General features: G+C 39.8%; 1 protein-coding gene across 1 annotated transcript in view; it reads right to left on the minus strand.

Moving 5' to 3' along the window:
• The window catches only part of TRHR (thyrotropin releasing hormone receptor), a 41,334-nt gene extending 16,710 nt beyond the window's left edge, over positions 1-24,624 (minus strand). Inside the window, exons 1-2 of the mRNA XM_084748952.1 lie at positions 24,409-24,624; positions 22,975-23,854 (exon numbers count right to left, since the gene is read on the minus strand). Of these exons, the coding sequence (XP_084605078.1) occupies positions 22,975-23,763 (789 nt within the window). The 5' untranslated portion in view covers positions 23,764-23,854; positions 24,409-24,624. The remainder of the gene's footprint in view (positions 1-22,974; positions 23,855-24,408) is intronic.
• Between the last annotated feature and the right edge of the window lie 2,670 nt (positions 24,625-27,294).

Consider the following 27,294-nt stretch of genomic DNA (forward strand, 5'->3'; position numbering starts at 1 on the left):
TTACAGACACGCATCACCACACCTGGGTTGTATTAGCTCTCTAATGTGCTACGCACCTTATTCAAGATCAAGACTTGCTTATTAATTTAAGTTCCCACCCGGTGTTACTTGGAGCTCTTTTTGAGTTTTGGTATGTGGAGTTGTATGCATGGTGATTAATCATAAAGAAGATATGAAATCCCAAAGTATCATGCATACATTCTTCCTGTATAAGGATATCTATATTCGCTGCCCTGTCATAGGATCTGCGTCCTTGGCAACGGTTGACCGCTTTATCATTGTATTGACCCCAATATGCTAAGTGAGTGTTTTGCATTTGTCTTCTTATCTATTTGACTAGAAACACATTTGAGTTTCTACTTGGCAAAGCAGTGCTTGGGAGGCCTAGGTATGCTATCTAGGCTTTTGGCAGAGATTTGAACACCACAAAGTCCTCTTCGAAGCGTATGGTCCAGGTTGTCTTGAGGATTATATAGAGACTAAATGGACAGGGTATTAAGACAGAGTTGGAGTCTATTTCTAGTTCTATCCATATTGGCATGACGGGGAACAAACCATTTTACTCCTTGAAGCTTCATTACTTTCCTGGGAAACTGAAGGAAGTATGGAATGTTGTCAATAAGACAGACAGGGTGGCACACATCTGTCTGCCCAGAAACATGGAGGATCATAAGCCCCAGGTCAGCCTCTATCACATAAAAGAACCCTATCTCAAAAACCAAATAAGAATAAATGAGCTAATGTATACAACGAACCATCATAAGTAGCATGCTTATTAAGTAACAGATAAATGAACATTAGATTGGTAAGATTTTTTTTTTACTATAATCGAGACATAGAAATTAACCAAATAATACCTCTTTGATAGTAGCAATGCTCAATATATCTTAAACACAGCACTATGTACTTTGTTGAATATGTAAGCTTTAGAGTATTTGGAAGGTATCCATTTTCTTCATTTTGTGGGTAAAAGGAGACCCAAATAAGTTATTATTTCTGGAGAGAAAGATGAGTGCTAGCCCTTCCCCAAGCTGTACTCACTCCTGTTCCATTGCCTTCCTCTTATTTTTGATGGTAGCAACGCTCCATGCCCATCATGTTCTTGCATTCACCTGACTCCTTATTCATGGCTCCTTTTCCTTCCTAGAACAACTCCTTTCCCCCCTAGAATGATGAATCCAACCCTACCCTACTTGTATTAAGTAAGTAGAAGAATTCTTGAAGTAGGTACAGTAAATATTCAGGAAATGAGTGGGGAAAGGGCTCACTGATGCTTTGTTTAGCCTTACTGCCTCCACCGTGTTTCAGGAGATGGGTTGGAGATGCTGTGGTCACACATATCACTATTGTACTGTGTCTCCTTTCTTCTCTGGTATATAAAATTCTGACAGCAGGAGTAATATTTTGGGCATATTTTTAGCTCTACCCTAAAACAAATTTTATTTTGTTTTTTTTTCCTAAAACAAATTTTAATTGGCACAAAAGTGCTTGAAATTACAAGTTAAAATTAGAAAAAAATAGAGTATTTTCTGTCAAAAAGAGAGATGGTTGATCAGACAATTTATGCTGACCCTTCAAAGTTTTTCAAGGGATAGTTTGTTAATCTGTGAAAATGAAGAATTACTGGGTATATTATTATCTAATAAGTTATGGGTCTGTGATATGGATTAAAAATTGCATATTTTAGCTCTGGTACCAAAGTTTAAACTTTAATTTTTATCATTCATTTTCTAGAAAGTTCTACATGTTGTCATGGCTGCACTTGCTTTTAACAAACACGGGATCTACTTTTATAAAGAGGAAGAGACCCAAGAATTATTAGGTCAGCAGTGAGGCCTTGGAAAAGACAGATTTCCAATTGATGGATGTGGGATTAGGGTTGCGACATCCTGGTTCTTAGCAAACCAGGAGATCAGCTTCCCTATCAAGCTTGCCTAATTTGCCAGCTGAAAAGCCTCACCTAGTCCACAGCAGCCGTTCTGCGTTAGCATCCTTGCCAGAGTACTTAGTAGTTATTAGACCCAGGTCATTACTATTTCTAGTTTTCCTCTTTCTCTTCAGTAAAATGGTGACAGAAATTTTGTCTCTCTTCTATGGATATTGTTGGGAGAAAAGTAGTGACAAAAGTGCCCATGTCAGTCCTCAGAACAGAATAAATACTGGAGAAGTCAAAGGAATTTATAGGAAACACATTACTTACTGTGCTTCAGGCTTCGCTGGAAATACTTCATATATGTTAGTTTATTTAATTTCTACAACAGCACATAGGAAAGTACTATGATTACTTCCATTTAGAAAATAATGGAGCTTGGGCTCCACTTATGAAGGATAAAACCAGTGTCTAAGCCAGTCAGAGCAGCATCATGTCTCATCTCCCCTACAAAGGTAACTTCTGGTCCCCAGGTTGGGAAATTGTTTCCCTTTCTTTCACAAGTGCCAACACAACATTTGGGCAGAAGATCAGTCATCACAACTTCTCTTAGCCATCACTCTACCTAACGGTCCCTATGCCAGCATGGGGGAGGGTTTCAGCTCTTAATTAGAACACTCAAGACATTTCCTTTTAGAATGAATGTTAATAAAGCTTAAGAAATAAAACTGATTGGTGTTACTAATGCCACACTTCTTTGCTTAAAAGCCAAATGACCTCTGTGGGTCAACCTGCTGTCTTAATGTTGCAGCTGTAAGAAAGACTTGGCTGAGTTCCAAGCATTGATTTTTTTTTTTCATGTCTGCATGCAGAATCAGAATTTCAGGATACTTTAAAAACCGTCAGTTTAAAAAATCACTAGTCTACCTCATCCTTTTCGTATTCCCCTTATAGTCACAAATTTACTTCAAAATCTTGTGTATTACATTTTGCAATAGTATTTGTGTTTACTTTTTATTTTCGTATTCCATTTCCTAATAGAATGTGAGGTTCATAGGATGAAACTTTGCTCATTGTCAGTTTCTCAATTTGAAATTTGTCACTAAAATATTTAAGGAGATAGTCAATGTACTTTTTGTGGTAGAATTACTACATTAAACTGCCATGTACATAGGGAAAGGTGTCATTTTCTTGGACAAACACAGCCTACTCTGTCTTTGTCTCATATTCAGCACACTGTTAACATGGGAAAGAACATGAGGTTGTGGGTCAAAGGCTGTGATTACATACTAGAATTAGATTTCTTGCTCTTCTAGTTTTTGAGGACCTTGAAGCTGCTAAGCCTCAAATTCTTTAGTTAAGCCTCTATTCTTTAGTAGCTATGGCATATGGCAGCTCCTTAGCACCATGCTTGGCACACAGAAAAGACCCAGCAACATTACATACTATAAGGTTAATACATCCCTGATGCCAGCACAAGTGGACAGATGGCTCTGTAACTGGCACTGTCAGAAAGACCAGACAAACAGTGTGGTGTGAGCCACTGAAGGAAGACTAAGTTGGCATGTTTTGACAGTGCTTCTTTTTTTCTTTTATTTACTTTTATTTTTGTTATTAATTCATTCATATTACATCTCAATAGTTATCCCATCCCTTGTATCATCCCATTCCTCCCTCCCTTCCATTTCCCCCTTACTCCTTTCCTCTATGACTGTGACTGAAGGGGACCTCCTCCCCCTGTATATGCTCATAGGGTACAAAGTCTCTTCTTGAAAGCCTGCTATCCTTCCTCTAAGTGCCACCAAGCCTCCCCATCAAGGGGACCGCTTTGGAAATCTATCTGTCACTATCTCAGAAAACTGGGAATAGGGCTTCCTCAAGACTATTCCACTCCTTGGAATATACCCAGAAGATGCTCCAGCACACAACAGGGACATATGCTCAACCATGTTTATAGCGGCCTTATTCATAATAGCCAGAACATGGAAACAGCCTCAGTAGAAGACTGGATAAAGAAACCGTGGTACATTTACACTATGGAATACTACTCAGCTATTAAAAACAAGGAATTTCCAAAATGTGTGGACAAATGGATTGAACTAGAAATGATCATAATGAGTGAGTTAACCCAGAAGCAGAAAGGGTCAAATGGTATATACTCACTTATATCTGGACACTAGCCCAAGGGGCATGTCCCATGAAAATCTTTACTTAGCAGGAAAGTGGGATAGAGGGGAGGACATCCTATTGGGACTCTAGGTGAGAGAAGTCTGGGAGAATGGGTTAACAGTGCTTCTTAAACTGGGATAAAAAGGTGTGGGGAGTGTTTTAAGAGAAAATCTGAAGGCTTTCCAAAAGTCTCCACAGTCCAGGAGAGCCTACAAAGCCGCCCCACCTTTAGAAGGTGAAGCAGTTACTAAAGAAACAGTTCTGTGTTACAGTAGATTGAGAGTGGAGTAAATGCTGAAAACAAACACATTGTTGAGATAAAATACATTCACATCTTTATGATGACTGTAAACATGTCAAACACATATACGATTGGCTAGCCAGTACACAATAAAAATCACTGCTTGCTCCACAGGCTTTTATGCATTGTATTTCCCACAGCACTAATATGGGACCATTTACCAAGCTGTTTTACCTCGCAGTGCTGACATTTAATTTCTGTTTAGGGAATGCTTCTTTGTGAATTCTGTGCTTGCTGGCCATTATTTTTCAAGGTGCTTTTATGAAAAGAATCTGAATGTTTCTGAAAAAATACACTTCTTATTGTTACAAAATACCTGGATTCTGTACTTTTAATTTAAAAGAACATATTTGGGCCAGTTTAGGTCAGTAAAAAGGCGGCCTTACTGAACAAATGGGATTCAGATAATAATAGCTTACCTTATATAGATAGCAGGATTATTTGATAATGGACATTTGCAAAGTTACTGTTTCTTTTCTCAATGCTTTTAAGACATTCTCAATGACCACTAATATTAATTTGAGGTAAATTAATGCTCTCATAGCCCAGAAATTTGTAAGAAAATGTTTCCTTCTAGTACTTGAGTAGTAATTATTTGAAACATTGTTTTAAAATCATGAGTGATTTTCAAACTTATAGTATGTATACACAGAGAGATTTGTCTATTTAGAAATATGATAATGATGGGGAAAATAAGCCTAGTGCAATTCAATATTATCTTGAGCATTATTCTGAGGAAGTGGGTGCAGACCGGGAGCAGCCGGCAATAGAGACTGTTGTTACTCATCAGTTTAAAAGACATGGCCGACCACAGTGGTTTCTCACCCTTCCGTTTTTGAGCCTGCCCTGGATTTTGAGTGACTGACACAAAAATCTGAAGCATTTCCCTCAGGAATAAAACAGACATCCTGTGGTGCTGATGTGTGAGAGTGATGCCCTGATAGAGAAAGGTTTTTGGTTTATTTCTCTAGTGCGCTCAGTGCTTGCGGCGAGGTAAACACACAGACTGTGCTCGCCTGTGAACAAGGAGTGAAGCGCTCTTGAAGCTAACTTGCTTTATTAAGAGCATTTACGTGTCCTGGCGCTGCGTAGTTTTGAGATGAAGTCAGCAGCAAAGTCAAGAACTGTGGGGGCTTTTATTCCAGGTCTAATTTCTTTTAAGTGGGTTTCCTGAGTTCTTCAGAGACCAAGTGGAAAGAGCCGAGACATCTGAGTTAAAGAGAGAAGAGGCTCAACACCTGATATATCCGCTGGGGAAGTAGCTTACAAGGCATGGGGCATGGCGGGTGGGGTGGGGGCATTTGGGTGAGCTTTTGTTTGATTTTTCAGTTTGGCGAGGCTTCTATTGATTTGGAGTTAGGGCTTCAGATGGAATTTTTTTAGCCATTAAAGAGAGCAGGTCCCAGTGGTAATGCACCCAGTCTGCGTCAGTCTAGCCTTAAGGCTCTTGCATCAGAGAAGTGAGTAGAGAGCTACGTGTGAAACTGTACTAATTGTGATTCCTACTGCATCTGAAAAGAAACAGCCTCAAGGACAGGACCAGCTTAGCTTGTGGAGAACACACTGGCTCATCCAAATGCGGTTTAGTGGGAATGAGTCCAGGATAGACCTACTGGAAAGTGAGTGTTTACATGGCAGTAACAGATTCAGATGTCCAGTAATTTATGATTTTACTAACCACTGATTGAATTTAACTCTCTCATCGCCCCATTCATTATCTTTCTCCGCTGTTTTCTTCAATGGACAGCTATGTCTTGTTCTAACAATGTACAAATAATTCCTTGTGTTCTATGGGCTCTTTCTCACAGGACTTAAAGGGCTTTGATTCCTCTGTCTTCAGAAGCAAAGGCAAATAAACGCAACAAAAAAAAATGCCTCGCCTCACTTCTCCATGTCACCTGTTCTCTTTCATCATCAGGCTTGTCTATGGCTGCTCCTCCAAGCTCTTTCTCCATACGGGTCCTACAATCTTCCTATAGCATCACTCATTTCCGTCAGTGCTTTATGGAGTTTGCACTCCCAGCATTTGAGTATTTTTCAGTGCTTATCTTTATGATTTCTCTTGATCACTATTCAAACAGTCTCCTCCTGGCTTTCCTGCTTACACTAGGGTATTTCCTTCTGTCTTCACAGTTGTTTATCCCTACAACTCTGGCTACTTTCAGGTTTCTTTACTCTACCACAGCATTCTGTGTGTGTCCGTTTGTGGGCCATCATGAGGATCTACATGCTACTTGCTCAGACCTCTGTCCTTATAGCACGGTTGTTTCTTTTGAGCCTTAAATCTAAATTCTTGACTGTGCCTGTGCAGACTCTAAATAGCTAATATGCAATGCAAGTTTGCCCTAGTTGGAATCTGTTGTGGTCTATTTATTGTCTTTCTTAACATACAGTACACTCTGAATGAAGAATAGTGTTCACTCAGGGTTATTGTCTCCAAGTACCCAATACTCTGGAATGTGCTTTAATTGTTTTTTTTTACTAATCTTAATTACTTTTGAACAAAGGCATTGCTATTATAATCTCTTGGACAAATGTATAAACTGAGGCTGAAGATTATAAATTAAATGGCGCACAAATGCAGTATCACTTTCTTTTCCAATAGTCCAAGTCTTGCCTTTGAACTGTTTCTTTCTTTTTCTGCCCATCTATTCACAGTATGTCCATTAATCCTATTCCAAATGGACTAATGCCTTCCCTTCCTCACTGCCGTTTATTTTGAGAACCTCTCTGCTTGATGACTCACATTGCTGCAGATATCAGCTAACAAATGTCTTTGACCCTGCCTTTCAATTATTTTCTTATATTGAAGATAAAGTGATATTCATAGATCTTGTTGCAATATAGTTTAAGCCTTGCAACCTGCTGGTGATTTTTCCTAGCCTGTAAATCCTGTCTAGCCCCTTCAATAGACCAGATAAAGAACTTTCCCAGCCCTTTTTTCCTTCATTGGTCTCAAGGAGCCACTGGTAGGTCCCTGGCAGGGTTGTTCTTCCAGGACTTTTTGTCTTTATGCGTATAGTTTCCTCTGCTGAAAACACAATTTTTCCATTCTGTCCTCAAATATCTATTAACTTTAAAAGGCTCATCTTAGGAGTCCTAGTTTCCACACGGATCCTTGGTTGCCCTCTTCTTCCCAGCCATTAGAATGTGATGCTCACTATTGCAGTAAGCCAGGCCCAGTGTCTCACTTTTCCTTCTGCTTGTCGATCCAGATGTAGAACTCCCAGCTTTTCCTCCAGCACTATGTCTGCTTGTATGATGCTAGGCTCTCTGTTCTGATGAAAATGGACTATATCTCTGAATCTGTCAACAAATTCCAATTAATGGCTTTCTTTTATAAGAGCTGCCTTGGTCATGGTGTCTTTTCACAGCAATAGAACACTTACCAAGATAGTTATTATTTTACTTTCTTTTTTGATGGCTGGATTCCAAACTCCTTGTGAGCAGGAAATTTGCCTCACTCAGACTTGAAACCTGGTGTCTTGCATATTATTATTATTATTATTATTATTATTATTATTATTATTATTATTACTATTACTACTACTATTATTATTATTATTATTATTATTATTATTATTTCTTCTTCTTCTTCTTCATCATCATCATCATCATCATCATCATCATCATCATCATATCATAGATGAAAAAGTGCAAATCTGTCCAGGATTTGTATATCTGCTCTTTATTTACTCCCTCACAGAACAACGTGCTAGAGGTCATTGTGATGCCTTAATAAGATGATGCTTAACACAGAGTAGGACTTCCACTTTGCACTGCAGTTGGTTTATACAGAAGAACTGATTTGATTGCACTTAGCATGAGATATGAATCTAATTGATTCATAAAGAAATCTCTAGAGATTCATCCTGGTACTTTATGATCTCTAGTTAAATATTTCTCCTATAATTTTACTGTTACTCTGAGCCTATTTCCATCTTTCTTGATAAAACATAAAAAGGACCAGGGCGTTCTTTTTTCCTAACCTGTCTCTTATCTGTGTCATCATTTAAATACTTGTAAAGTAGATGCAGTTGGAGCTGAACGCCATCGGAGGACGTGTGATGGGTGTCAGCCTTCTGTCCCTTCACTTCGTGATTTTCAGAATATCACGGGTGCTCAGCATTGCCTCACCTTAGTGTTCACAGTCTCATGATGACACCGCGTATCTTGCTGGGCCACTTATTTTCTAAGCTAACCACGCTGTATGCATAAATACACGGAGCTCTACCTGTATTCACAAATCTCCATAAAACTCAAGCAAGGATGGCTCCAATTGGAAAGACATAAAGGATACTTTGCCTGGTCACAGCTACTAAGCATTATGCCCCGGGCCGTCTGTGCAGGTCGCACAGTCAGAAAGGACTTGTGTTGTTTAAAAGAGGCTGCGACATTTTATTTTTCTATACATTTTGTTTCAACTATATATATGGCTATCATTCTCTTACATTATTTATCCAACTTCTATGTCTTTTTCCTTTGAATTTATTTGAATTCTTCTCATGCACCACCCTTCAACCCTACAGTGTTGCAACTGACTCCAGTGCAGCCCATGACTCTTGCTTTAGCTCAGTCCCGTGTCCTTTCATGCTTTCCAGCTGCTTCCTTTACTTATCTGTTCCTTCCAAACTGGACATCCATGGAGAGGGAAAATGGGCATCTTACCTTTAGTGAAGTCTCTCATCCTCTTTTGCTCCCTAAGTGCAGCATTAGGTGTTGGTCTGTCCTTCCCTCTTTAAATTCTTGCCACACCTTCTTTCTGTTATTCCAGTGATTCCTAAATCTATATATTTGATGCCGACGACTCATTATCTAATATTCTCAACTCCTACATACTGCCTGGAGTCTTAAGGGAAACGTCGCATTTAATACTGTTCATTGCTATTTTGCTTAGTTTTAAAAAATCATTTCCAATCATATAAAAGAAAATTGCAAGTAAATATTTGATTCTATTTCCTTCATCCTTCACGAGCAGGGTTTACTTATCACTTACGGTTCCAAGCAACAAAAGGCATCATGAACCCTGAGATTAATGGAATAATGCCTCTATTATTGTGAACATATGGTATGTGGGAGAAGTATATAAAGAATAAAAGTATCAATAGCAATATGGTGTGCTATCCCAGTGAAACAAAGAGAATGGAGAACCTCAAGTTCTACCCAGGAAGATCAGAAAACCCTGAACCAAATAATGATTCACTAAGGGATGGACTGAGAATAACAGACTCAGTAAGAGCTATCAGATGCTTAGGAATAAGAGATTACTGGCTTCAAGATGTGTTAGAGTGCAAAGGATAGGGGGAGGAGTTTGAGAAAGTAATGAGCAAACAGGTCACAAATGTCCCAGGATAGCATGATAGTAGCGAGATTTCAATATATAACAAATGAAAATATCAGATGATTTTAAGATGAAGAGTAAATGGCTTCGTCTGCATTTTAAATTATTCTAGTAATACTCTGAGTTGAAATGAAAGAGAAAATGAAGAGTCCGGGAAGTTGCTTTGTGAGCATCTCCAAGTTTGGTGAGATTTGCCACCTCACCTATGGTGCACAGAGGAAAGCATCACAGTAGAATTGAGGAAACTGCAATAGAGGGGAAGAGTTTGAAAGAGATGCACTTCAGAGCAAAGAGTGTTTTCAGGAGAAGAGGCAGTTTTGGAAATGGGAAACAAAAATTGAAAAAAGAAACTGATTATGGTCCTAAAATACTACCAGAAACCACTGAAGGCCTGTTTAGAGTGGCACTCCAAGAGTGAGGTGGCCATGATTTGTAAAATGGCTCTTCCTCTAGTATTGCTCCATGCATTGTGTTTTGTGTTCTGGACTCGCTATTTCAACTTCACTCTATGTGTCTGCTGAGTTTCTTTCCCATGCTTCCATAAAATGAACATTTGGCCCATATGTTAGCATACTTCAGAAAGAACATCCCTCATACTGGGCTCTCTTCTATTTCTTTATTCATAATATTTTCATTTCATGCTCTTTCTTTCCTTAATCAGAAATTAATTTTCTTCTGTCATTCTTTTAAATCATTTTTCTCAAGCCTCCATATACCTTTTATCCTTCCAGCTCCAAGAAATTTATTTAGCTTCTACTAAATTAATCGTTGAATTTTCCCCTTGCTCCTATACTCTGGAGCAGAAGTACTATTCTCGAACCCTAGCTTTATTACTAGAGATGTGATATGGGGCAATGACTAAGAATTCCTATTCTATGATTAATTCCCACTTCTCAAGATCGTTGTGGAGATTTACTGAGCTAATACGTTTATTCAAAGCACTGGAACAGTATAAAACCCATAACAAGAAATCAATGAATACTTAGCTTCTGTTGTGTATGCATCTTGGAGGTGTACTAAGTGTGCATCTCTCTGAACACATAAAATAGGCTCAAAAATGATTTAGTATTCTTTCTCTTCTGTTAGATGTTTTGACTATATATAGTATAGAAATATGTTAGTTTATAGTTTTGATATTTTATGGATGAGTAAATAAGCAATATTTAAAAAAATAAGTACCTGTGTTAGACACCATAGGCTAGCCAATAAAAACCCCATGGATTGGCTTATCTTGTTTTGAGTTGTTGGTCAATCACATACTATAGACCCAGAAATAATGCAGCCAATACCCTTATTTATCTTATCGATTATGACAGTAATGTTCTATTGCTAAAGAACCACTGACTTGAAATAAAATTGGTACTGACTTGGCATATTTTAAAAATTGCTCTTATTTCATGTGAGTGGTGTTTTGCCTTCACCAAAGTCTACGCACAACATGAATGCTTGGTGTACACAAAGGCCAGAAGAAAGCCTCAGATACCCTCTCACTGGAGTTACAGATGGTGTTGAACCACCATGTGAATGCTGGGAATTGAATTGGGGTCCTCTGGTAGAGCAACCAGTGATCTTAATTATTCTTTCCAGTCCCTTGACTTGGATGGAAGCTTACTTTCTACTAGATAGCTTTGATAGTTCTAGAATGTTCTATACATACTACTAGAGGATAGAAGTAATCATGAATCTTACCTGCCTGTGAACCCTGTGAGCTTCAATAATGACTTATGTGGAAAGACATGATCACTGTTACAATAGTGACATGAACATCATGGGACTAACCAACCACTTTCTGATTGCATTTAAGGTCCACTCCACAAGATGAAACCCATCCTTGGCATTTCATGAGGACCAAGAACCTGTTGCTAGACATATCATAGGGTCTATTAAAGAGCCTACAAGTATTATTCTAAAAACAAATATTTTATTAAATTAACCCCTAATGATGTATTGTACACATACATTAGTGCATTTCTCAAGCATGATTGGAGAAACTTCTTTCTGCAGTAGATGAGGATTAACACAGAAACTAACAACTGGTCAAGATACAGAGAAAAAGTGACTTCAGGGTGGTTAGCCCTAAATCGGACATCTATCTCACATCTCTGCCTCCCACGGCTCAGGGTCCATTGTAGGAAAGGAGACAGAAAGATTCTAAGAGCCGGAAGTTTTGAATGGCTATAAGGAAACTGTTTTCTGGTCACACCAGGGGAGTTGCAAATATGAACTCACAGTGCTTCTGACAGTATAGTCTCAAGCCGGACAAACCCCCAGCATGTTGATAGGCATGGAGTCTCACCCCTAGTTGAGGAGCTGCCTAAAATTAATAACTTCTGGGAGAAGAAAAGTAAATTTTCTTTGGGGATATGGGTTAACTACACTGCAGTTGATAGGTACACACCTAAGAGTATATGGGCAGCACAAACTGAACTTGATGGGATTAAACAAACAAGCAAACAAACAGAATGAGAATGCACAATGTTGTGTAGATAGAGAAGGGCATAATGCATTGTAAGAAATTCTTAAAGAAGTAATAAAAATACACAATTTACGTGTAGTGTCACCTTTTGAGTATTTTTGAAATAGTAGGCATTACTTCAGGGCAATCCAAGGAATGACATGACTGATGGAAGGAGTGAACCAATTTGTGCAAGTTGTTCTCTGGCCGCCACACACACAAACACACAGAGAATGAAATAAAAATTAAAATTTAAAGTTTAATCAGTTAGCATACCAAAAGTTATAGAGATTGTAGCCCGACTTGTACTGTGCTATCTGGAAATAGAAAACATGATTTCCTGCCTCCTAGTATATTTCTAGTGTATGGAATCCTTTGATTTACCCATAGCTTAAGCTGACATCCTGAATACAACATCCTAAAATACATTGAAGTGTGAAAGTGGAGAGGGCCTTACAGGGAAAGGTACAGAATCACATAAGTGAAAATTTGCAAGGCTAAAATAAAGGTGTGTGTGTGTGTGTGTGTGTGTGTGTGTGTGTGTGTGTGTGTGTGTGTGTGTGTTAGTTGATGTATTAAGATCTATGGAAAAGAAATAAATACAAATAAACATGCTCTTCTGCTGCCTGCATTCTGTGCCATGTGTAGTAATACCACTGAATTCCAGCTAAGGCTCTGTCTTCCTTACCTGTCAAATTTCATTGTTAAATTTTGCTTTTTGATTTTGCTTTTACATATTTCTATTTTTTCCTTTCCTTTCTTTCTTTCCTTTTGGTTTTTCAAGATATTGTTTCTCTGTGTAGCCTTGGCTGTTCTCGACTCACTTAGTAGACCATGCTGGCCTGCCTCTGCCTCCTGAATGCTGGGATTAAAGGCGTGCACCACCACACCTGGCACATGTTTCTCATCTGCATTTCTTCCTACTCACCTCAACCAATTGCTTTTTACCTCAAGTCTTTCATCCTTCTTGATGGATTGTGATAGCCTCATTTCTGGCTCCTTCCTTCTTGCTGGCTAGATCAAAAAATTTTAAGAACCACCTTCCAAAGGTTAAGTTCCATTTTCTGCTGTCACCAGGAAAGGCTGTAGTGGTTCCCCAGTGCTCTATGACCAAGTTTAAATGCTTTCAGATGGCAGAAAACACCTGCTAGGGTCTTATTCTGGACACCTTGGTTGCACAGATGACTTCTGCTCCTATGGAAGTCTTTGCTTTTTGTGTTGGCTTGGCCAATGCTTGCTTTTATGAACTAGAGTAGGTCTTACCGCATCTGAGGCTGGCTCTCCACTCTTAAGTGCTGTCATCACCCTCTATTGTTGCCTCATCTGTACACTATAGACCTTAACTGCCTGCTTCTCCCTAGTTATTAGTGTCAATCTTTTTCATCTTACTGTAAGTTCTATATAACAGTGACTGGTACTGCCTTTGTAAAATAGCATCTGGCACGAAGTTGGTGCTCAATAAATGATTATTAAATTAAAGAAACAACAGGTGAGGAAAGCCAGAAAACACGATGAGATTTTCAAAGCCAGTCAGAAGAGACTGGAAATGTTTTTGTTTTAAAAGATGTGATGTGTGCAAAGTATTTTAGGAAGATTAATCACTCAGGGACATTCACCCGATCTATTTCTGTCTTTGCATTGGTGTTCATATTGTCTATCTTCCCTGGGTTGCCATTGCTTTAGTTTTTGCCCCTTCTGTTAAAAGCAACTCTTTCATTTAGGAGAGGATGTTTAAAGCGTGTGGGGAAAAGGCAACTAGATTTTGTATTACAAAGTGAATTAATGTCTAAGTCTGCAGTGTTTCTGAGTTAGCCTTGTCAGCATTGTAGGAAAAAACTTCCTGCAAAGGTCTTATCTACTAACTTAATCACCACCCAGTGATTAGTTCTACTTGAGTTATTTTTTAGTTTAAAGAAGGATTTATTGGGAGAGATGCAGATTTTACCTATAATTAATTAGAGAGGGATATGGCAGACATAGGCAGTATTTTCTCAAGGGGCAAAATAGAGTGTTGGGCATCACTGAGATCTGAAGCACACATGCATCTGCTTTTTACACTTTTACTTACATTGCATGTTAAAAGTGACAGCTTTGAGGTGCAAGCACACAAACAGAAACACGCAGGGAAACATTTCACACTTATCCAAATAAAGAGGAAGGACTTTATCATTAGACTTATTGATTTCTATAGTGAAGTCACAAGAAACAAAAGTGGGTTGTAAGCCATGCTTTGATGGCACTGCGTGCAGAAGTGGGACAAGAGGCTGACAACCTGCTCTTGCAAGGCCTACGCTCCCAGCATGCACTACGCTACTGTGTTCTTCCGCGTGGAAAGCCTACCACTTTCCACACTCAGATCTTGCACAGTGGAGGGTGCAAGGTCTTACAATTAAGGATATTGAGAGGTACGGAAGACAGACAGGTTACTAATTCTGAACGGCTAAAATTACTAAATCAGAACTCTCTGCAGAACATTGTAGTAGGATAAGAGAAACACTTACGGGGGCTGGAGAGATGGCTCAGTGGTTAAGAGCACCTCCCACTCTTCCAGAGGTCCTGAGTTCAATTCCCAGCAACCACGTGGTGGCTCACAACCATCTATGATATGATCTGATACCCTCTTCTGCAGATAAAGCTCTCATATGCAATAAATAAAATAAATAAATCTTTAAAAAAGGGAAAGAAAAAGAAAAAACGCTTACGTGTGTACTGCTAGCTAGGGCATCAGCTGTGTAATTCTGCCTGAGAATTTCAGGAAAAGACTTTACGGGGTGCATGAGAGATTGATTTGAGATTTGGAGGACAATTGGGAACCTGCCAGATGAAAGCCGTTCCGGCTGAGAACAGAGCATACTCAGAGACCTGAATGTAATTCAGTGTTGCTGGAGCAGAAAGAGTAAGTTGAGAGAGTCCTGGGAGATGAAGCAGAGCAGTATGGGAAGGTGCCAGGATTTTACTTGTTATGCCAGGTAGTTTAAATGTTAGGCTTCAGGGAACCCCCAAAGCTATTTTTGATAATGTATCTGTGCATGGGAGAGATCATTTAGTCCACAATGTACAGAACAGTTGGGTGGAGTGAAACGGGAGTTGGGGAGACTAGTGGGGTGTGCATTGAGACAGAACAGCAAGGGGTGGCAGTGGAGTTCTTTTGGTTCCTGATGTAAACAAGCCTATCATCTGCTAATAAAGAAATTTTATTTCTTTCTTTTCTATTTGTATTATCTTGAGCTCTGTTGGTTGGCTTACAGTTCTAGCTGTTTTTAATAGGAATAGGGTGAAGGAGCAGCCTTGACTCATTCCTGATTTTAGTGGAAGTGTTCTCAGTTTTCCTCTGTTTAGGTTGATCTTGGTTGTGTGCTTGCTGTAAATTGCTTTTATTATGTTGAGGAAGCACCACCCCCTTGAATCCTTATTCTCTAGAATTTTTATTCTGAAGGGTGTTACATTAGTCAAAGGGTTTTCCCACATCTAATGAGCTCATCACATGGCTTTCCCGTTCCAACCTACTTATAGGATGGATTACAGTTACTAATTTGTGCATCTCTGGGATGAAGACTGTTTGATCATGGTAGATTATCTTTTTAGTATGTTCTTGTATTTTATTTGCAAGTATTTTATAGAGAAGACCTGCGTCTATGATGACGAGGAAAGTTGATGCGTAATTCTACTTGTTGGGTCTTTATATGGCTTATGTTTCAGGGGTCACTGTGGCCCTATGAAAAGTATTGGACAATGTTTTATTACTCTTAATTTTCCATGTGTTCCACAAGACACTGTTACTTTTGTAACATCATAATTACTGCAACCATCATCAGTGTCATCCCCATATGGTTTCTTGCAGTGGGTGGAGGTTAATACAGAGATACACAACTGGCCACAGAGCAGAGAGGTCACAAGTGATGAAGGAGGGATTGTCCACAAATGGCCTTAGCATCTTCTTCCAAGGCTCAGAGAACATCAAAGAAGAGAAGGAAGAAAGAATGTGAAGAGCCAGAGGTTGGGGAGGGTTGTTTTGGACCTGTTTTCTGGGCACATGGAGATCGCCACACCCACAACCTCACAGGAGCTGCGTCTGGCTGTATAAACCTTGCACAAAATTGTCAGTAAACATTTCTGTATGGATGCCGGAGCGGTTAACAAGACCTCAAAGCCTAGCTGAAAACTACTGGTAGATGACGGCCACTGAGAAATCCAGAATCAGTTTTCTTCAGGAGTGTGGGCTTTTCTACATGGCCTGTGGTCCAGTGGATGGCCCATGCCTGTGTGTATACATACAGCAGTGACTGGACTCTGACTTAGACAGAAAATAAAATGAAAGGGAGGCAAAGTTAGGAGGAGAATGTGAGAGGGAGGCCTAGCAAAAGTTGGAGGGGGTATTGGGAGTGGACATGATCAAAACACATTGTTTGCATGTATGAACTTCTAAACGTATTAAAGTGCATGATATGTAAAAAAAAATGGCACTGCATAGTCTTCCTCATTTGGCCCCCCATGCCCAGTCTATTGTCTTTCATAGAATACTGTGGTCGATTCAGGATTGTTTGTGTACTTGGCCAACACAAGGCTCCTTGAGGGTAGAGAATTTATTATCCAATATCCTTGCAGCTTCCACTTTTAGGGTTGTATTGGGTTCTTCCTGCTTGTGAAAGAACATTTAATGACATCATAGAGGGTATTGACTAAAAGAATGAATGGCTGTAAAATCTTACAAATATGAACTCAAGTGTACATTTTGCCTTTCTCCTACTTGTTTTTTTTTTTAAAGATTTAAAGTGTAATTACAATAAAATAATGGCATTTTGTTTTGTCACTCTTAATATTGCTAGAAAAATTTCTCTCATTTAAAAAAAGTTATTTGTTTATTCTTTTCACGTATATTACATCCCAACCACATTTTTTCCTCTTATTAAAATCAAACAAGACTAAGAATGTGTTACGGATTTAGTCTTTACCTTACTGAAAATTTGGATATATATATATTTCACAAGGCACTGTATAAATAAGTATGATTCTTAAGAATAGACGATTTTAAGATTTTTTGCTGTATCAGCCAAACTGAGAATTCTGTAGTGGTACAGGGTTTCCTCTGTTGTAGACATATACGAATATATGTTCAACGGTGAAATCTTGGCTGGAAGCTGAAAAATCTAAAACAGCAAACAAACGGGGTGTACTAATCTAGGATGAAGTACAGAAAACACACAGCTGTGGAGGTTATCATCCAGTGCATTTATGAGGAGTGTCCTATCCTTAAAACAATAGATGAAATAGGAAATGGAAAACAATTTTTTTTTCAGGGCAGAGTTTCTCTGTGTGGTCCTGGCTGTCCTGAGGTCACTCTGTAGACCAGGCTGGCCTTGCACTCAGAGATCTGCCTGCCTCTGCCTCCCAAGTTCTGGAGTTAAAACGTGCACCCCCCCTCAGGTGGGAAGCTATTGTTTAATAATAAAACCAAAGCGGCACATTTAGCTACATGTGTGTTAAGTGACAAACTACTCTGTGGGTGTTTTTTTTTTTTTACTTAGAGTTTTTTTTAATTGGTATGAATGTAATTGAGTTTACATGATTGAAAGAAATAAAACAACTAAACTATGTAAACAGTCCCAGTAAACTTGGGGAAACTTTAATGAAGGTTTAGTGCTGAAACCCAGTACTCATTGCCTCGTAAGGTCAGTCATTGCCTTAGCTCCCGGGTGGAAGGCATGATTATATTATGCTGAACTGGATTTTGAGGGAGAGGGAGGAGGGACTCCCTAAAATGTGCATGGAGTTGACAACTGCATGATTCATGAAACTTAAAATACACCTTTGTGCTCCCAACTCCTACAGCCGGGACATTCCACTATCATGCCTCTGCCTCTTTCCTTTGTTTTTGTTTGTTTCTTTATTTAAATAGAGTCTTAATGTGCGCCTTGGGGTGCTGAGCTCCCCCACTGCCTGGCCTTGAACTTATCTTCCCACCTCATCTTTCAAGTGCAGAAATCACAGGGTAGCACCACTGCACTGGGCTTCTTCGTGCCTTGTTCAAGATCGTTTCTTTATTTTCTTTATTTATTTGTAAATATTTATTTATCTATTTATTGTGTATACAGTGCTCTGCCTGCATGTACATCTGCATGTACATCAGATCACATTATAGATGGTTGTGAGCCACCATGTGGTTGCTGGGAATTGAACTCATGACCTCTGGAAGAGCAGACAGTGCTCTTAACCACTGAGCCATCTCTCCAGCCCCTGTTTCTTTCTTTAAATACACACATATACATATATAAGTTTTGAGACTATAATTATGTAGTTTTCTCTTTTTTTTCCTCCTTCCAACTCCCTTTGTGCGTCCCTACCTTTCTCTCTTTCAAATGTTTGACCTCCTTTTCTTTAATTGTTGTTGTTGGTGTTGTTGGTGTTGGTGTGTGTGTATGTGTGTGTGTGTGTATGTGTGTATGTGTGTGTGTGTGTGTATTCCTAAATATGTAAATACAAGACCTGTCACTTGGTACTAGATAACTAACTAGTGTGCTCTTCCCTGGAGGAGACTATTTCTCTTGCTTCCAGCATCCCTTAGCTGCCTGTAGTTCTTTGTCTTAGAGTTGAGGCCTTGGGAGCTTTTCACCTTCCATGTTAGTCAGCATGACTACAGCTACTGATTTCTTCCTTGGTGTTTCTTTAAAGAGAACACAGTGGGCTAGAAAGCGGACTCAATTGGTAACGACCTTATTGCACAAATATGAGAACCCAAGTTTAGATTTGCTGCACCCATATGTGGTGCTGCTTGGGTTGGTAACCCCAGCACTGTAAGTGCAAAGAAAGGAGACCCTTGCCTGCTCACTGGCCAGCTAGTTTCCACAAAATGGACAAGCTCTCTTAGGAAGAGATGCTGCCTAAAGAATAAGACAAAGAGCCACTGAAAAATATATCCTTTGTCTATCTCTGGCCTCCACACACATGTACATAGTTATATACAACCACACACACAAGTGTGTACATATTTATATACAACTACACACACATACACACAAGCACACACAAACATGTACATATTTATATACTACCATAACACATGCACACATAAGCATGTAAATATTTATATAACACTACACACACTATATATACAGAGAGAGAGAGAGAGAGAGAGAGAGAGAGAGAGAGAGAGAGAGAGAGAATGTAGAGGATAACATTAGAGAAAGACTAGAGGGAGGCAGGAGGAGAAGAAAGAGGAAAATTAGAACCTTTGTTTCTACAAGCACACCAAATGTCTAGGGGCTGCTTCAGAGCAGATCAGGAGAGTGCAAGAAGATTTAACTCTTGAGAAACAGCTGACAGGTGGGGAGAGAGCAAACATGAATGTTGTCTGGTGCATTCACTTGCTTTCAACAACAACTGTACAAGTGGATTGTTTTACCCATTTTATTGATGAGAAAACAGGGGTTTAAAAACTCATTGGGTGGTGATTACTTTTACTTTTCGTTTTCTTCAAGCATATTAATTTTAATATTTTGGGAGTAAAAGTTAGAAGCAAGCATAAATATTATAGTGGCTGTAATAATTTAAACTGAACCGATTAAAGTAGAAGAAAAGAAATATAAGAAATTGACAGTGATAGTCTTTGACAGAGGGCCCTTGTTTCCTTATTCATAATTCCCAAACTGTTCCATAAGACACTGTTACATTTATAACATCATAATTATCAAGATTCCCATCAGTATCTTCTCCAAATGGCATGTGCTACTTTAGAAAAGGAAGCTTTCTTGTAGAGATGTTTAAAGCACTTTGGAGAAGTAACAGCTGGAATATTAAAGACTGGGTTAATCAAATAAACCTATAATAAAAACACTGACAGAGTCTCTGGAGGCTTCTATTAAGGCTAGGTCACACTATTTTCCTCCTCCTATACTGTAAGACAAGAGAAATTGCTAAGGGGTGTGACTGAAAACAAAACCAGAAGAGTTTTTAACTAAAAAAAGAGCTTCTGTGCTTGCAAACATTTTAAAGATTCAATAAATTATGCAGAGATACACAGTCAATGATATATCTATCTATCTATCTATCTATCTATCTATCTCTCTCTCTATATATATATATAGAGAGAGACGGCCTTACTTCACAGTGCAGAACAGAGGAACTGCATGCACTGCACTGAGGGATGCTGTGAGCTTGTGTAGGCAGAGCTGACATGGTGCAGACCCAGAGTCACACCATCCACTGTAAAACAAAAGGCAATCCCTTCACATGCCTTATAACCACAGAGCGGAGTAGTGCTGAATTGAATTTATTTCAGCTCAGGTGGTTTACTAAAATCTAATCAAATGTTCGAGGAATTGAAAAAAATGTTTCTGGTCTAGATTTATTTTTTTTAAGTTGAGGATAAAAGTAAAAAAAAAAAGAAAGAAAAGAAAAGAAAAAGCAAAGAAAGCATCACGTTTGTGTTTCACAGAAAAACAATCTTTTATTTTCCTTAAAAAAATGTAGCTATGTACATTTGATTTAAGTAACTTGGCTAGAAAGACCTGGCCCAGATAAGTATTTATTAAAATGTAAATTACACTTGCCTAAAAGAAAAAAAAATCAGAGAGAAAGATTAAAATAAAAGTCCTTGGGGTATAGGACATGGAGATTTGAGCCTTATGAAGGCTTAAGACGTTTTCTAGAAAAGGAAAAAGCCAGAGCATAGGTCACTAAGTTTGCAGCACATGGGCCCCACTTACAGCTGTGACCCCGTTTGCTGCAGCGGCACTGTCCACCCCACTGTGAGCCTTCTACCATGTTGGATGCTCCTTTCCCCATCCTAATTCTCCCATACCCACAATGCTTTAAATTCTCCCGACAGAGCTGTGCCTCTTAACCTTTGGGTCACAACCCCTTTGCGGGCTGAAGAGACCCCTTCACAAGGGTTGCCTAGGGCCACTGGGAAACACAGATATTTACATTATGATTCATAACAGGAACAAAATTACAGTTATAAAGAAGCAATAAAAGTAACTTTATGGCTGGAGGGGTCACCACCACATGAGGAGTTGTATTAAAGTGTCACAGCATTAGGAAGGGTGGGGCACTGATCTGGAGATGCTTGCTTCCGCTTGTATCACCACCAGCTACCTCATGGGTAACTTTCTGCCCCCTGCCCACTGTCTCTCAAGCGTCAAATCTTTCTTACTCACAGCTGTCAGTTTCTCATGCCTAAACGCTCTACGATGCCCTCACATGCTCACCATTCATATTCTTTGGTAAGATTGTGATGTGTAACATAATTAGCAATCTAAAGCACATCATTAATGCTGATAGACGCTAATGACTGTAATTGAAAGGAAGGACATTAGGCCAGACAAACAAGCTTAAAAAAAATAACAAGAATATTAATGTGAGTATAAGGAACAAATTGTCTAATTGACCTACCTAGCTGCTATTAAGCCATGTTTGATTCCCTCATTAAGATGTGCACATTCTTTATTGTCTTATTGTATTGTTAATATTTGTCTTGGCAGATGGCCAATCAATCTCTCTCCATCTCTGTGAATCAAGCTTTGGGTAATGGCCAGCTATACCTTGTGTGTGGTAGCATTGCTGTCTACAGAAACAAAGACATCTATCTTTATAACAAATGAGTGTCACATGAGTGAAATGTCACATATCATCTAAAATGCTGCATACATTCTCTTTAGCTCCATCTTACACTTCACTTCTGTAAGTTTGCTCTGACATGTGTGTGAGTACATATGTGTAGATTAATCCAGGCACAATTCGTAGCATATTAGGTAACCTCGAGCCTAAGAAATTATAGTATGGATGATCCACATGCATGCTTCTAAAAGGACACTTCATTCTCCTACCTACATAAATAGAATTAGCCGTTTTCCTTGAAAAAAAAAAAGATGCAAGTGATTAAAAAAAAAAAAAACCAAAATCATTGATTCCATGGTTTTTCTTTTCATTAAGAGAGTATTTACTTCATATTCGTTATATCCGATAGAGAAGGAGAAAAACCTGAGAGCTAGGCTCATGAGTATTCTAGGACAGTTGCATAGACACAAATGGATGAGTGCATGTTATAAAGCCTCCCATTTTTACATCATCTTGTACGCAAGATGCTTTAGTCACTAATAAGACCATCATTCCACAGCAGCCACATGCTGTGCATTAGGTTGTCTGGAAGCAGGAAAGAGTTCGAGTTATGCTAAGCTAGAAATTCTACATTAAAATTTGCTTATGACTGATTCATCTTGATGTTGGCCATTCTTTTGAAATCCATGTTTCTTTTTCTGAGGAAAATGTACTCTGCATGCTAAGGTAACTTGGAGAGAGCTAGAGAAAAGGGTTAGAGACTCATCTCTCATCAAGATCAACCAACTAAAGCCAATGACCCATCTTTTGTGGCAAACTGTTGTGAGTAACTGCACACTGTGAGAAAAGTTTCATTATTTCCACTCACTGATCTATTTTCAAATCCTCTTGGTAACTGGGCAGTACAGTTCCTGAAAAGTAATTCTTTGTCATTCCACAGGATTTTTCCCTACAGAGGCCAGAAGTTTTCTGAATGTTTTGGTAGCATTTTTAGAGAGGTGCAAGTGTTTTAAGTCAAGATTTCTGGGGTTCTTTCTACAGTCCCCCATATCCTAATAGGGAAGTGCTTCTTGCTAAAGTGCTATCAAATCCCCCCATTTATTTTTAGATCTTCAGTTGATCCAGAGGTTTGCTTAATATGCAAAGCAGCAGCTTATCCTGTGAAACATTTGCATGATTGCATTTTGGTTTTGCCAGCAGCTAAGTAGGACAAAGTTGATCCCATCTGACAAAAACTCTATCTCACATTTCCTCTCTTGGCTTGGAAGTTTAGCTTTGCTTACCTGCTTCCTGGAAGATACGGTGCTGTTGAAACATCTGTTAGTGGCATTTAAATTCATATTCTTGTTCTGGTGGGTTGAGTCATTTTTCCACATCTTAGAGTTTTCTTTAGGGTCTGAAGGAATGGGGTTTAAGAAGAGGATTCTGGCTATAAATCCATAAAGCACAGTGGCCAGGATCATTGGCACAACATAAAAGACACCAAAGTCCATTAGGTAAATAGGTGAGTAGTAGTTCCTGGAGATCTTGTAGCCACAGGATATCACAATAGCATCTTTGTAGGTGCTAATATTGAGATCCAGCAGGAAGAACCAGAGCATACAGTAAATGGACGTGAAGGCCCAGACAAAGATAATGATTTTTTTGGCCCTGGAAAATGTGCAGAGAAACTGGGCTTTGATGGGATGACAGATTGCTATGTACCTTTCAATGGTAAAGGCTGTTATTGAGCATGAGGATGCATTAATTCCTAAGTACTGGAGATAAGTAATGCAGAGACATCCCACATAGCCATAGACCCAGGAGCCGTAGATGCTGTCAGTTATGTTGGGGAGGCCTGCAGCTACCAGGACCATGAGATCTGCCACAGCCAGACTCACCAGGTAGCAGTTTGTAGGGGTTCTCATGTGCTTGGTTCTCATGACCACCAGGACTACCATGATGTTGCCCACAATGCCCAGTCCACAGATAATAAGTACAAGTAGGATGGTGACCACCTGGTACTCGAGGTCCACTGCTGCTTGGGGCTGAAGCTCGGTTTGGTTCAGTTCACTGACTGTTTCATTCTCCATCTTCAGTGGCTTGAAGTGTCTCCGACACAGAGACTCTTTAAAACATCTTTCCAGTCTTTGCCTTTTTTTTTTTTTGCAGTAGTTCTTTGCCCTGTGAAAAGTCACATGCATGTTCAGTCACAATGCCGCAGTTTCCAGTCAAGCCACACTCACAGGCAACTCATTTCCTTTCTTTACACTTCTGAGTTTCTACAGTAATGGGGTTCCAATGTACTTCTGAAATCTCTTTTTGTGTACTTTGAGGCAGAATGAAGTAACTGTTTTGAGCACATCAAGTTAACTCTCTCTTCACAGGGGAAAACAGTCTTAAGAAAAAAAAAAGAAGCAGAAAAGGCTCCTGTTTTGAAACTGGGTCCAGTTGGAAAAACAAAAACAACAAACAGGCAATTCCAAACTTAAAAAAAATGTGCTAGCTGCAAAATAAATACAAAGGAACCTCTCAGATGCTCTGTAAAAGTACAATGAAGAAGAAAAAGATACCAGTTGAAAAAGCCAAAAGGCACAATGGTCAAGCCTGGTGAGAATATAGCTATTGCTTCTGGCTCTTAGGAGTGAAATATCATTGGTATAAAATAGGAAGCCTTTGCACCTGACTCCCCCAGCTCCAAGTCCCCAGCCTTAATAGAAGACAGTTTCTTCTCTTACCTTTTTATTCTGTCACGTTGCCTGTCTCTCTGGGTAGATGAAGTGGTCCAAGTTTCCAACCCTGCAGAAAAATCTTGTCTAGTCTGTCTGGCACGGAGATCACTTAGCAGATGCTCGGTCTTCAGAGCGGCAGTTTCTCTAAACCCTCACATCCCTTTTCAACTCATGACAGACCATACAGCCGCAGTAACAGAAGCAGCAGCAGGCTCGGCAGTGAGGCTGTCAAATCATAGATCTTCCCTTAATGAGAGCTCTCTCTCTCTCTCTCTCTCTCTCTCTCTCTCTCTCTCTCTCTCTCTCTCTCTCTCTCTCCCTCCCTCTCTCTCTCTTTCTCTCTCTCTCACACACACCCTCTACACACACATTCACAAGTGCCAGTCAGTCCTGGTTGATTCATAATCTTCTCCTGGGGATTTACTTTTAAACATGTGGCTGATACAGCGCTCAGGGTGGAAGTCTGATCACAGGTAAAAGGACCCAGAAGCAGCTGATCCTGTAGGTAATGATGCTCTAAGTTCTGCAGAAACTCCTGTGCCTGAGTTGCTTGGAAATATATTTTTACTTCTTGCTTGACAGGATTTTAGGAGGGAGCAAAACCTTCTGGGCAAAGAAAAGCCCTTGAAGCTTGCAGTGAAATCTGTCTGCAGTGAAATCAACCTCTTTCTCTGCTAGGGAAACCCTTGGACTGTTCCTCCAGTAAACCAGTAAAACTGCCTCCTTCCTTTCATGTTAGACGAATGACAAATGAGTTAAAATCAATTTTAAACCATTTCAACTGTGAGCTTCTGAGGCTCATAGAAAAGTATTACTTCTTAAATGACTTAAAGACTTGGGGTGGTGGTGTATCCTTGGTATCTCAGAGTTGGAGGTTAGGAGGTCTGAGTTCGGAGCCAGTTTGGGCTATACAGCAAGACCTTGTCCAACGAGGGAACAAACAGAAACAAGTAAACAAAAAACAAAGAGATAAGATTAGCAAACAGAATAATTGAGCATAAAGCCACCGATGACAACTCTTAGAGCTCGGAGGTCGTCCACTTGGTCCAAGAACCCTTGCCCCTTATGTTGTCAGGCACAGGATCCACCTGCACCTGCAGAAGCTTTATCTCAACATGTTTCTAAGAGGCAGAATTATCTAGTGAAACTCGACGCGTCACTGCAGTACCAAGTGCTTGAGATGAAGTTTGTTATGGGCTCAGTGTCGTTTTAGAAAGGCACACGCGAGCTTGATTTTCAGCTCTCTAAAGTCATCTGGGACATGTCTGTAATGTGGCTCTTTTCTGGACACCAACTGAACACACCAACTGCTAATGTTCGTGAGCTTTTGTCTGACCAGCATACAATGAAAAAGAGCCTTTAGCTGGACTCCCAGCATGTGGCACCAATTCTCTATTTTACAAACTCAGATCCTCGGTAGAGGGGGAGTCTATTCTAAGGAGACAGGACCACAAGGGCATCAGAACTGTGCCCAAAGCTGGGAAACAATGAGACTGAAGCAAAACTCAGAGTCACAGTAAATGGCCTGTACCCTCTGATTCCTGCAGGAACCCCTTAGAGCCCATTTCTTTTCTCAAATCAGCTGTTGTTACAAATTAACCTTCCAGAAGCCACATTCAGGCTTCCGGTATGTACGGCTTGGCCTGAACAGGATCAGCTCAAGTGTGACTTAAAACATTTAGATTCTTTTTACCTTTCAACATTTAGAAAATGCATATTAAAATCAGGACTTCCTTTTTCTTCTCACAAAAATCCCAAAGAGTCCAGTGCTGATGGCCCTATAGTCCTGCGTGGAGGTAAACTGAGGACAACTGGTGACTGTGGTGAAGGTTGCCATAGTCCTTGAAGTAGGGTGTCATCTCTGATCTCTCCCACTCTCAACATGCCACAAAGCCTTCTATCTGTCTGTTACACAGGTCATGTGTATCAGTGCATGACCTCTGCCAGTATTTGCATTTTGCCCTCTGAATTTTTTTGCCCTCTGAATTATCCCCTAATTCTGAAAGAGGCAAGGGAGGAAACCAGTCAAGGATACATTCTTTCATCCTGGGTAGATTTTTTTTTTTGCCTGAATTTTTCCTTCAACCAGTTTAATAGACAGACCCTTTCTCCCTGGCCTACAGGGCAGCGATTACTTTTTTTTTTTTAACCTGCTAATCAGGATGAAAATACTTTCTTCCAGGGAGGCCTTGTCTCCTTACTCTATCCTGGCTTGACTACTATTTCAAATTAAAATCCTGCTTCAGAAAGCTAACTTGCCCTTCTCCTTCTTCTCTTTCTCCTTCTCCTGGGGCTTTAACCAGCCTTCAGATCTCGTAAGTGGTGTGGTGTGCTGCTGTGACTACTGTGCTATGTATCTTCAGTACTAAGGGAACACTTGCAGGCTGGGCAGTCAGTTCTTTCCAGTCGCCCTCCATGGCAACTCTCTTCTATTGGCACCCTTCGGCATCTGTATTCTAAATAAACACTCAGCTTCTGTTTCCTCTCCAAACAGATGATTGTTACATTCCTATTATGTGATGGGCAGTTGGTAGGTGCACATCACACTACCCCTTCCAGTAGTTCACAGATCTTGGGAGAAGCAGGCTTAGGAACACTTACATGATTTGTGCACTTGAAGTGGATGTTCAGTGGGCCGAGCTAGGAAAGGAAACAAAAGGCACTTGTGGGTGGCTCTACCGTGGACAGAGGGATCAACATGAGCTCTCCCAGAGAAGGTAACATCGGAGAAAAGCACAGCTCCTTTAAAAGAAGGGACATGACATGACATCGTGACTGATGATGATGAGGTATACAAGACTGAGGAGAGTGGCAAGGACTTCATGGGTCAAGAAAAATTTCACCACCTCCTTGACCTGGAGAAGTTGAGCTATAATGAGAGCCACTGAGTGA

The sequence above is a fragment of the Acomys minous genome (assembly GCF_964271855.1).
Source record: "Acomys minous genome assembly, chromosome: 12".
NCBI classification, from domain to species: Eukaryota; Metazoa; Chordata; class Mammalia; order Rodentia; family Muridae; genus Acomys; species Acomys minous.